Source organism: Stegostoma tigrinum, chromosome 5, assembly GCF_030684315.1.
Source record: "Stegostoma tigrinum isolate sSteTig4 chromosome 5, sSteTig4.hap1, whole genome shotgun sequence".
NCBI lineage: Eukaryota > Metazoa > Chordata > Chondrichthyes > Orectolobiformes > Stegostomatidae > Stegostoma > Stegostoma tigrinum.
In genome coordinates this window covers 95,914,121-95,924,806 of record NC_081358.1, presented here as the reverse complement: position 1 = coordinate 95,924,806, position 10,686 = coordinate 95,914,121, and the positions used below count along the sequence as shown (strand labels likewise).

The window sequence follows — 10,686 nt, the reverse complement described above, 5'->3', positions numbered from 1 at the left end:
TAAAACTGAGCCCTTTGATTGTTGACTTCTTTGCTAAGAGGAACGGTTTCTCCCAATCTACCCCATCTCTGCACATTATAACTTTGCACACCTCAATCAGGTCACACCTCAGCCTTCTCCACTCTAAGGGAAACAACCCCAGCCTATCTTGTCTCTCTGAAACACTCCAGCCCAGGCAACATCCTCTGCATCCTCTCAAGTGCACTCACATCTCTTCTATAGTGTCTTGACCAGAAGTGCAGACTATACTCCAACTGTGGCCTAATGTTGTTTACAGTTGCGTTATAACCTTCTTGCCTTGTATTCAATGTCTTGACTAATAAAGACAAGTATTTCATCTACCTTTTTAACCACTTTATCATTTTGCTGCCTTCAAGGATCTATGGACATGCACTTCCCAGAATCTGACCATTCAAAGTGTACTTCTTTATCTTGATCATTCTTTCACAATACATCAGCTCACACTTTACAGAATTAAATTTCATTTATATCTATATCATTCAGTAATTTAGGGCTTTCCTCCTTGCTTTTTAACATTCTTTGTGTCATAAGCAAACTTATTATGTATCCTACATTCATGAATTCTAGAAATGTTGCAGTCTATATGGTGTAGGTACATCCGCACTGCTGTCAGGGATGGAGGTCCAGGATTTTGACCCAGCAACAGTGAAGAAATGGTGACATATTTCCAGGCCAGTAGCTTAGAGGGGAACTTTCAGGTGGTTCTGTTTCCATTTCCTTCTCAATGGTATTGGTCATGGAAAGAGCAACCTAAGACACTTTGGTGAATTTCTCTGGGACATCATATAGATCGTACATACTGCTGTTACTGTGCATCAATGATGGAAGGAGTGAATGTTTGTGGTGTCAATCAAGCAGGCTGCTTTGTCCTGAAAGTTTGTCAACCTTCTTGAGGGTTATAGGATCTGCATTCATCCAGGCATGTAGGGGACATCCAATCACACTCCTGACTTGTGCCTGCTGGATGGTTGACATAGTTTGGAGATTCAGAGGATGAGTTGCTCCTCTTTTCTTGTAGCTACGCTATTTATACGGCTAGTCCAGTTCAATTTCTTGTCAGCCCTAGGGATGTTGATACTTAAGAATTCAGCAATGATAATGCCACTAAATGTCAATAGACAATGGTTAGATCATCTGTTATTGGAGATGGTTATTGTCTGGCATTTGTTTCATATGAACATTACTTGCTGTACTTGCTACTTGTGAGCCCAAGCCTAGATATTGTTCATATCTTGCTCTACTTGAACATGGCATACTTCAGAATCTGAGGAGTTCAAGTGTTACTGAATATTGTGTCATCATCAGCGAGCATCCACATTTGACCTTTCGAAGAAGAGAAAGTCATTGATGCAGCACTTGAAGGTGGTTGAAAGCATGATCCTGAGGAATTCCTGGGAGGATGTCCTGGAGTTGAAGTGACTGAGCTGCCACTTTGCTTTGTGCCAGGTAGGACTCAAAGCAGTGGAGATTTCCCCTCCCCCAAATTCCCATAGATTTCAGTTATGCCAGGGCTTCTTAATGAAACACTCAAGTTAAATGCAGCCTTGATGCCAGGGGGAGTCACTCTCATTTCTCGTCTGGAGTTTAGCTTTTTTGTTCATGTTTGAACTCAGGCTGTAATGAGATCAAGAGCTGAGTTTCCCTGGCAGATCCCAAACTGGGCATCAATGAGCTGGTTATTGTTAATCAGGCACTACCTGATAGCCCTGTTGATGACCCCTTCAATCATGATATTGCTGATCAAGAATTAATTGATGGGGTGATAATTGACTGTGTTGGATTTGTCTTTTTTTTATGTGTACAGTATAAATGTGGGCCTTTTTTCCACATTATTTGGTAGATGTCATTATAACCATGCTTGAATAATTTGGTTAGGCACATGCATTTCTGGAGCACACTTCTTCAGTAATAATGTTGGAATATTGTCAGAATCTATAGTCTTTTAAATAGCCAGTGCCTTCAGTGATTTCTTGCTACCATGTGAAGTGTATTGAATTGGCTGAAGATTGGCATCCATGATGCTGGGACCCTCTGGAGGAGGCCCAAATGGATCATCCATGGGTCTGCTCCATTAGTTGTGGAATCCCTTAGCCCTGCATATCACTTTTTCAGGTTTTTGTACTTGTGCTGTTTGATAATGCAAGTAGTTCTATGTTGTAGCTTCACCAGGTTGACACCTCATTTTTAGATATAACTCACAGTGAGATTTGAACCCACGTCACCTGAATATAACCTGGGCTTCTTGATTACGAACCCTTTGTAACAGTGCCTGAACTCACACCATTTCAGTTCATCTCCCAGTTGGCAAAACCCCCATTGATGTCTTTGTTACTTCTCGATGTGAATATTCCAATTCCCTCCAGGCTGGTGTTCCACATTCTATCCTCCATAAAGTCAAGTTCATCTCAAATGTTTCTCCAAGCTTGTGATCATCTGACACAATATCTGCTTATGCGGCTCAATGTCATGAACTGTTTAATTACGCTCTTTTGAAGCACTTTTATTATATTAAAAGTGCTACATCAATAAAATTGTTTTGTTGTTAATTAGTTTTGGATATTTTTAGATTGATTTGTTTCTAAGCCAAGATTCTAGTATTTTTATCAGCTGTATTCTGAAAATTTCTTTGTTTTGTTGGAAGAAAAGCAAAATTGTCTGGAGACATAACATTTTAAAATGCAACTGGAATTTCCCCAAAGGTTAGATGAGTAAAAAAAACACCTACTGTTTTACAAAACTGATTGTGTCAGTAGTAACACTTTCTGGGTATCCAGTGCACAAATAATTTGAGACATGACAAGTGGTAAGTGTAAGACATCTGCAAAAAACAGTGACATTAGACCTATGGTTTCCAAATCTCTCCATATTTGGAGTTAGCTTCATATCATGTCTGTTGTAAAGCAGTTGATAGAGATTGATTGTCATTTTTAGTTAACATTCCTGTTGAATCATGTGAATACTGACACGGTGGAAGACAAACTAGATTGACCCTTGTTTTTGTTTTGGCTAGCAATTCTGTTTTTATATAAACTTCAATTGCTCTAGTTTCAAGACCATTTCCATAACATACCATGCAGCTTTTGGTTTCTACTCTTTTTAAACAATCAAAATCAGGTTAACAGCCCCAATGGATCATTGTAAGAAAAATAAAAACTAACAATTAAAAGAAACTTAAAGAAGCAAATAGAAACTTACCTCATACACCCCAAACCCTGTGGTGCCCACTGGACTCTAAAGGCTTCTACTTTGCCGGTGAGCAACACATGCTCCCTCTACTTGGACACACAAACACAGATGAGAACGCGAAAGAGAGGTAGACAGTCAAGCACAACAACCCTCTCCACAGCCTGCTGCTTGAACATGTTAATGACTATTTTGGCCAGGCCCAGGACCAGACATATGAGGGGGCCCTCCAATCTGTCCGCCCTCCCTCTACAGTAGCCCACATCTCTGGATTTCTAGTCCAGTGACATTATCATTATGCCACCACCTCCTCAGCTCTCATTTCCATACACACGCAGGATATTTAAAAAGTATTAATGTCTTTTGCTGTATCTCTGAAAAAAAAAGTACTGGTCAAATAGTCAGGGGTTATCCTGGTGGACAAATATATGATGATGGTATCACATCTTGTTTGTCCTCGAGGAATCAGTTGCTCTGTGTCAGACTTAACTGCCTGACAGGGCTAGGTTTTCAGAGTTCAATTCTTTTCAATATACAGGTTGCTTTGGCAGAGCATAAGTAGTTGTAGAAAAAAGCTGCAAAACAAACCTGTCAAAAACAAACAACCCAAGCAAAGTCTTTGATGGTGATAATAAAATATTAAATAAAGAATTCTAGGGGAGAGAGCCAAACTAACAAAAACAATTAATCTGTTGCTGGTAACACTAGTTGTAAATTGAATATTGCCCAGTAACCTAAGGAAGCTTCCTGTTGCTCTTCAAATATTGATATTAGAGACATCGGAGCCAAGCAACATTTCAGAGCCCCCAATAGATCCTGCGTTATCTATAATAATCTCAATTTGATTGATGTAAAGACTTCAAATCAAATCATTGCATATGATATTCACAAAGTAAACACAGTACCTGAGTGCTAAGGGTCCTCTAATCACTCTCTAAATTGCCTGAATAGTTGGGCTGTCAGCTAAAATCTAATATAAATCACAAGCACTGATAGCTGTACCGCTTTAGAACTGAATTGAAGCATCTGACTACAACCCACAGTTTGTGACTTGATTGGAGTGCAACTGGTACTAGGAAAACCCAATGTAATTTAGTCATTTGATTAACGATACTTGTAAGATTTACTGAGTGCAAATTCACAGGGAAATGAATTTAAGCCATTTGCTTCCATAACCAGTTCTCAAATAGAACTGTACAAATTCTGTTTTATTTTCCCCATTTATTGTTTGAAAGAACCAACCTTTTGGTCACATCTTACTATCCCTTTGTAATTGGGTACATTGTTCTGCGCTAATGTAACACCCCTATTTAAGACAGGAGGGAGACGGATGATGGAAAATTATAGGCTGGTTAGCCTGAGCTTGGTTGTGGTTGAGATTTTAAAGTCCATTATTAAAGACGATACTTCAGAGTACCTGTAAGTGCATGGTAAAATAGGACCGAGTCATCACGGATTCGTCAAGGGGTGGTCATGCCTGACAAATTTTTTAGAATTCTCTGAGGAGATAATAAGTAAGTTAGACAAAAGATAGCCAGTGGATGTGATCTTTTTGGATTTCCAGAAGGCTTTTGACAAGGTTGCGCACAGGATGCTGCTAAACAAGATAACAAATAAGCAAAACAAATGTCATCTACAAAATACCTTGCAAGAACTGTGACAAACACTACATTGGACAAACAGGCAGAAAGCTAGCCACCAGGATACATGAACATCAACTAGCCACAAAACGGCATGACCCACTATCACTAGTATCCTTACATACAGATGAGGAAGGACACCACTTTGATTGGAACAACACATCCATCCTAGGACAAGCCAAACAGAGACACGCACAAGAATTCCTAGAAGCATGGCATTCCAACCAGAACTCCATCAACAAACACATGGATTTGAAGCCAATCTACCACCCCCTGAGAAAAAGAACAGGAAATGACATCACCAACACAGGAAATGACATCACTGACTCAAGGAAACCTAAACAGATAAATAGAAAGCGGGACATAACACCAGCGCTTCATTGGAGGCTCACTGATGATGTTACCAAGAAAGGTGACGAAATATCTGAAAACTAACCTTCCAGCTCAGCGAGCAAACTCACATCCAGAAACTCAACCTGAGCTACAAATCTTCTCAAAACTCACCAAATAAGATAACAGCCGATGGTGGTAGTGGCAGAGGATTGGTTAAGGAGCAGAAGGCAAGGAGTGGGGATAAAGGTGTCTTTTTCAGGATGGCAGCCATCGAGTTGCAGAACTCCTTAAGGGGTCAGTCTCGGGGACCACAATTATTCACATTATACATATGCATGAAGGAACTGAGGGCGTTGTTGCTAACTTTGCAGGTGTCACAAAGGTTGATGGAGGACAGACCGTGTTGAGGAGGCAAGAGAGGGTGCAGAAGGACTTGGACAGGCTAAGAGAGTGGGCAAAGAAGCGGCAGATGGAATATGATGTGGGAAAGTGTGAGGTTATGCAATTTGGTCAAAAAAAATAGAGGCATAGACTATTTCTAAATGGGGAGAAGCTTGTGAAATCTGAAGCACAAAGGGAATTAGTGGTCCAAGTTCAGGATTCTTTAAAGTCAACATGTAGGTTTGGTTGGTGGTTGAGAACAACTGCAATATTAGCATTCATTTCGAGAGGGCTAGATTCCAAGAGAAAGGCATGAACTGTTAAAGCTATACAAGACTCTAGTCAGACTGCATTTAGGCTCTGTATCTCAGGAAGGATGTGTTGGCTTTGGACAGGGTCCAGAGGGAATTTCTCAGAATAATCCTGAGGACAAAGTTTTGTCATATGAGGAGCAATTCGGAACTCTAGGTCTGTACTTGATGGAGTTCTCAAAGATGAGGGGCGGGGAGGGGGGTGCAATCTCACTGAAGCTTACAAAATAGTGAGAGGCCAGGAAAAAGTGGATATGCAGAAGATGTTTCCATCAGAAAGAGAGATTAGGACCCGAGGGCACAGCCTGAGAGTGAAGGCATGACTCTTTAGAACTGAGACGAGGAGGAATTTCTTCAGCCAGCGAAGAATCTGTAGGACTCATTGTCACAGAAGGCTGTGGAGGCAAACTCATTGAGTGTATTTAAGACTGAAATGGATAGGTTCCTGCTCAGTGAGGAGATCAAAGGTTACGGGAAGAAAACAGAAGATTAGGGATAAAAAACATATCAGTCATGGTTGAATAACAAAGCAGATTTGATGGGCCAAACTGCCTAATTTTGCTCTTATAACTCTGGTCTTACTCTAACCCTATCGCAGGTCTGGTAGTGAAAAGTTTATTTTCTTTTAGTCCCATGCTCCCATATAAAAGTGAAATCAGGAAGTACATTTCTCGTCAAATATGTGAGAAATGTTGTGCATCCTTCCACAAGGCTGTAGATGATTGAAGTTAATTGAAGTTTTCAGGACTGAGATGGACAGTATTTCATTTCACACTGCAATGAGCATGGAGTTACAAGTTGAGGATAGAGAAGCTGAATGGTCTACAGATGTTCCTTTGATCCACTGTGCTCTCCCCTTTGGTCCAATCTCTTTGGTCTGAAGTTTTCCTTTCCAGAATCATCTAATCCCCTGGAGGTTTCTGAGAAGTGACATTACCTGGTTAAACAAAAAAGCATTAGAATTAGATCAATAATTTAGCATTAATGCCAAGTGGTAATATTTATAAAGTAGCTCATCAGATGTTTCAGAGCGATGAGCACAAAAAGAACGACTGAAATCTGACTGTTGCACAGGACAAAAATAAGGTAATTATAAGGTTGAAATCGACTGGGGAGGAGGGGTTGGCCTTGCCAGCGCAAAGGGGCCGCGCGCTCCCTCTCACCTAGCCGCGCGCGCGTCACCTGGCTGTGCGCGCTCCCTTACACCTGGACGCGAGGGATCCCTCTCACCTGATGGCGCGCGAGCCCCTTCACTCGCTGGCGCGCGCCCTCCCGCCCTGTCACCTGACCCGGTTGCCGGAAGCACGAGCGTGAGCCTTTGGCACTGTCTTGGATCTTGCCCCGCTCCCACCCGCTTCCAGAAGAAGCGCCTGAGTGGAAGCGCGCTCCCGGCGAAAGGGGGCGGCCCTCCCTCGCGTGCACGCGCTCCGAAGGAGAAGCGCAAACAGATTCAGCCAAAAAAACCACCAGACACAACAGGAGCAACAACATAAATGAGAGAAAAAAAAGAAACCCCGGAACCGAGATGGCGGAAGCGCCTATTGTGTGAATAAGACGGAGAGAGATAAACAGAAATCCACTCGGAGCAACTTAACCAAAGAATTTTATATTTAAATATAAAGCGGAGAAACCCCAGCTTTCCGAATAAATAAATAAATGAGGAGAGAGGATCTTCGCTGATGCTGTATTCCCCGTGCGACCATTCCGATTTGGCAACGAGGGAATAATTTTACGGGGCTTTTTTCTTCACAACATCGGTGGGGAGAAGTGGAAAAGTCGGGATGAAGAGTTGCAAGAAAAAGCTGCGCGTGTGAGAAGATAAAGAGGAAATAATACATTATTTTTTTAACAAGTAAAAAAAGGAAGAAAGTGCGGCTCCCGGTGGCCGAAGAATGGCTTCGAAGGAGCGGCTGTACGAGCTCTGGATGTTGTACTTCACCAAGGTGAGTCCCACACCTGGAAACGCGGGGCTAGGGCCGCCAGCTTCAATATGCTGTCACCACCACCACCCCCACCCCGCCGGGCATCTCTCTCCCTGATTAGCTTCGCTTGCAAAGGAAAGCAAAAGTAGAAACCTGTTGTCAGTGCACCGTGACTGCAAAGCAATTTCTCGCGTGTTGCCTTTGAGAATAATCTTTTAATGCCACTTTTATTCCACGTAAAAAGTTATCGCGATTCCTCATTTTGAGAAAATAAAATTTGCAGGGTAGTTGAAAGGTGCCTGCCTTTGTGTTGATTTGTAAAATGTTTATGGATACGCCAGCGTGCTATGTCTGACGGTGATGTTGAGTTAACCTGTTTTTAAAAGCAATCTAGGACTTGTTGCAGCCAGCAATTGCAATGTCTCTGAGGCATGTTGCGGTTTATTTGTGGACAGTTCAGTTCGTTTTCTTTGGGTTTAAAAAGTAGTGAAAATAAGTTGGATTGGTGTTCATTTAAATCGAGAAAGTGGTAGGGTATACATTGCTGATCGATTTTCATTTCAAGTGCTAAAATGGTTTGATCTTGATGTGGGAATTAGATAGCAAACAAGAAAAAAGTTCTCGATACTTCTGTTCGTGTCTGAGCGAGGTGCCCAGTTGCAATATGTTATCGATACTAACCGTTGAATAAGGCGTAACTGTATTTGGGATTGCTCACCTTCGTAGTTAGAACTGGTTCCATTACAATAACACGGTAATCTTTTTGCAAATTTGGCAGCTACGTGCAAATTGCATCTCTTGTCCTTGGAGAAAATGAGCTGTATTTTTTGATTTTATTTCCTGAAGGTGTGTTTATTTTTGAATTGATTATTTATTTACTTAGTTATTAGTTAACACATGACGGTTTGTACGTACATGAAACAGTGTGTACATTGTGTTAGAATCGACCGTCCCCCAAGGGAGAGTTTGTCTGATTGGTCTGTATCGATTTTTGCTCCAGGAGCTGGGGTACGGTAACTCTACTGGGTCCGCAGGTGGAGCCACCCGTTCAACTGGAGCTGGCTGTATATGTATGCGTGGAATCAAGTTGCAAAACCCAAACACTTTTCGGAAATCCCACCTCAAACGTGAAATTTTTTGGTAATCGAGGGATTTACTGCTTCTCTCTACTTGCTCGCGGCTCCACATCTCCATCGTGAGATTTGGGTGAGACTGTGGTATCGTGAAGGTCTGCCCTTAAGTCCCAGTATGACCTAAAAGCTTTTCTCCGTACATTCCCCCCGACCCCCGCTTGCAGGCACGGACTTGTTACCCGACGCGGAATGTTGACTCTGTTTTCTTCCAAAAGATGCTGCCAGACCTCCTGAGTTTCACTAGCAATTTCTGTTCTTATTCTGAAGGGACACTTGGTACTTAGCCCTAGTGATTGTTCTGCAGTCTTCACTGTTGTACCCAGACAGTTGTTATTATCAGCTGGTGCAAGGCATCACCTGCAGCTCAGCTGTGTCTGCACTTGCAAAAATTAGGTGTGGGAACTGTGGCAGGTAGTTTTCTACTTCCTGGCATCAAGGATCTTAGACGAATTCCAGCTCAGTGACCAGATTTGAAGAAAGACATGGGGTGCACAGACAGCTTTGACAGTATTCTATGATTTCTAGAGGTTAATTGTACACACAAATGAAGACACAGTTGGTTGTGTTTCCTCAGAGCATTTCAGACTCGTTCACGTGCTTCTGGAGATAACCAAATACGTTAGTGAAATGTACAATTGTTTTGAATTTGAGGTTTGGATTTAAGTGCGAGATGGGAGATGTTAATCCCTGCTTGGTGTAAGAGTCCAACCCAAAATAAATTTGAGATGTTCAATTCAAGGTATTTGGGCTGGGGGCTGGAGAGCTGGTAGAGTTCTTATCATAGCACTGCCACTCACTGGAGGTCCACTAACATTATGATAATCCAGCGTTCTGTTTGATATGCAAACATGGTATGGCAATCTATGCAAGTCATGAATATCTTTATGATATTTCAGCAGTACCAGGATCTGTAACTAGCTGCCTGACAGAACTGGCTCTGCTCGTACATGGACGTTTCTTGTTCCCACTGGCTGCATTCCCAACCTCATGTGGCTCAACAACTCAAATATTGCATAGCACCATAAGCATTCCTTCTCCTTCCTCCTACTTCAGACTCTGATTAGCAGCATTGCCACGAGAAGCCATGGCCAAAACCAATTCTGTTGATGTCAGAAAGTGCTAAATAAACTCCATTTGGTGTCACCCCACCCATTTGCAATAAGATTATAAACTGAGAGTATGGTATTGCAGAGCGAGGAACCGCTTTGGCATAAGCCTAGTTCTTACTGCTGTGTGGTCATATTGTATTTAAAGCGAGTGAAATAGTTAAATGAAGCTTTCTAGATTTTTGCACTCAGCTGCTGTGAAAATTAAGTAAATGGTAAACAATGAGTAGACCAGAGCATTTCTGAGGAGAGGCCAAGTGGAGCATGTGCTTACAAGTATTGTGCTTAGCAAACTCATGTGACTTAAAGCAAACACAGATTCTCATGTACCTCGTAAGGGAACTGGAAACCAAGTAGTGTTGCAATATGAAGGAGGACTTGTATTTAAATAACATCTTTCAGAACCTCAGTAAACTGCTTTGCAATCAGTGAAATAAATTTGAAGAACAGTCGCTGTTTTAATGTCGGAAATGTTGTATTGGCTGGGAATTTGCACACAGCAGGGTATTGCAAACAGCAATGAAATTAAGAACGTTCTGTCCAAGTATTGATTTAAGGAATGAATATTGAACGGAATAGCTGACATCCCCAAAACATCTTGAAATGGCTACACAAAGTTTTTACATGGACTCAAGAAGGCAGACAAGGCCACACTT

At 41.9% G+C, this 10,686-nt stretch overlaps 1 protein-coding gene across 3 annotated transcripts in view; it reads left to right on the top strand.

The window, feature by feature from the left end:
- The first annotated feature begins 7,185 nt into the window (after nucleotides 1-7,185).
- nbeal2 (neurobeachin-like 2) overlaps nucleotides 7,186-10,686 on the top strand; it is a 218,230-nt gene continuing 214,729 nt past the window's right edge. For 2 of the 3 annotated variants that reach the window (XM_048528978.2, XM_048528976.2), the window contains exon 1: nucleotides 7,186-7,812. In XM_048528978.2, coding sequence (XP_048384935.1) covers nucleotides 7,762-7,812 — 51 coding nt within the window. In that variant the 5' untranslated portion in view covers nucleotides 7,186-7,761. Of the gene's footprint in view, nucleotides 7,813-8,857; nucleotides 8,932-10,686 lie in introns of those variants that run through there. The other variant, XM_059646160.1, reaches the window with a different exon arrangement.